The following is an 829-nucleotide window of genomic DNA, read 5'->3' as shown; positions in this document are numbered from 1 at the left end:
TGTAAGGGTGTCCCCTTCCCAGAGCCCTGCGCCTGGGCTACCTGACCCAGGAGATGATCGATGGCTACGAACCACTGCTGATGTTCACCATCCCTCGCCTGGCCATCATCAGGTGGGTGCAGCCCCCTAGAGAAGGGGGTGATGGGGGGTGGTTGGGTGCTCCCTGCGCTGTACCAGCCCCTTTCCCCCTTGAGGACTCGGGGTCCCAGGCAGTCCCCCAACATGAGCCAGGCTCTGTCCCCTTGCAGTGGCCTTCTCATCTACCCCGAGGGTCCCCTCAGCCTGGAGCAGAGCCCTGAGCAGATGTCCCGGGTCTTCAGCCCGTTCTACAACCTCCTGAAGAAGATAAAGTATGTGATAGGGGGGTGATGGGTGCCCATGGATGGGGCCACGGGGCAGCAGTAAGGCCGTGGCGTGGGGCTGATGCTGTCCCCTCACCGCAGGGACCTGCTGCGGGTGCTGTCGGCGGAGGAGCTCTGTCTGCTGGAGAGGAGCCTGTGCACAGCTGAATTGGAGGATCACTGTGGTCCAGCCACCCCTCCAGCCTGGGGGGCAGCAGTGCCCAGAGCAGACCCCGCTGCTCCCTGGGGTCTCCTGGAGGTCCCCTGTGCCACCCCACCACCTCCCACCTGCATGGCACGGCTGGGACCCCCTGGCACAGTGGATGACCTGGGCAGCGACCAGCAGTGGGGGTGTGTGGTGGGGAGGCAGTGGGGCCAGGATGGCTGACCCCGGCCCACTGGGGTGGGAATTGTCTTGCCACCCTTGAGGTAACTGTCACCTCCCCACTGTGCAGCCCTCAGCCCCCTGGGAGCAGCCCAGGGCTCAA

The 829-nt window shown here is 65.3% G+C and overlaps 1 protein-coding gene across 1 annotated transcript in view; it reads left to right on the top strand.

The window, feature by feature from the left end:
• The window catches only part of LOC104530090 (lateral signaling target protein 2 homolog), a gene marked incomplete at both ends in the record, with an annotated part of 1,700 nt that extends 1,008 nt beyond the window's left edge, over nucleotides 1–692 (top strand). Inside the window, 3 exon segments of the mRNA XM_029086636.1 lie at nucleotides 23–112; nucleotides 249–350; nucleotides 444–692. Coding sequence (XP_028942469.1) covers nucleotides 23–112; nucleotides 249–350; nucleotides 444–692 — 441 coding nt within the window.
• Nucleotides 693–829: the final 137 nt, after the last annotated feature.

The sequence above is a fragment of the Antrostomus carolinensis genome, unplaced genomic scaffold, assembly GCF_000700745.2.
Source record: "Antrostomus carolinensis isolate BGI_N321 unplaced genomic scaffold, ASM70074v2 scaffold30488, whole genome shotgun sequence".
In the NCBI taxonomy this organism is placed as follows: Eukaryota; Metazoa; Chordata; class Aves; order Caprimulgiformes; family Caprimulgidae; genus Antrostomus; species Antrostomus carolinensis.
Note: the sequence above shows the minus strand (reverse complement) of the source record. Positions and strands in the feature narration are given on the sequence as shown.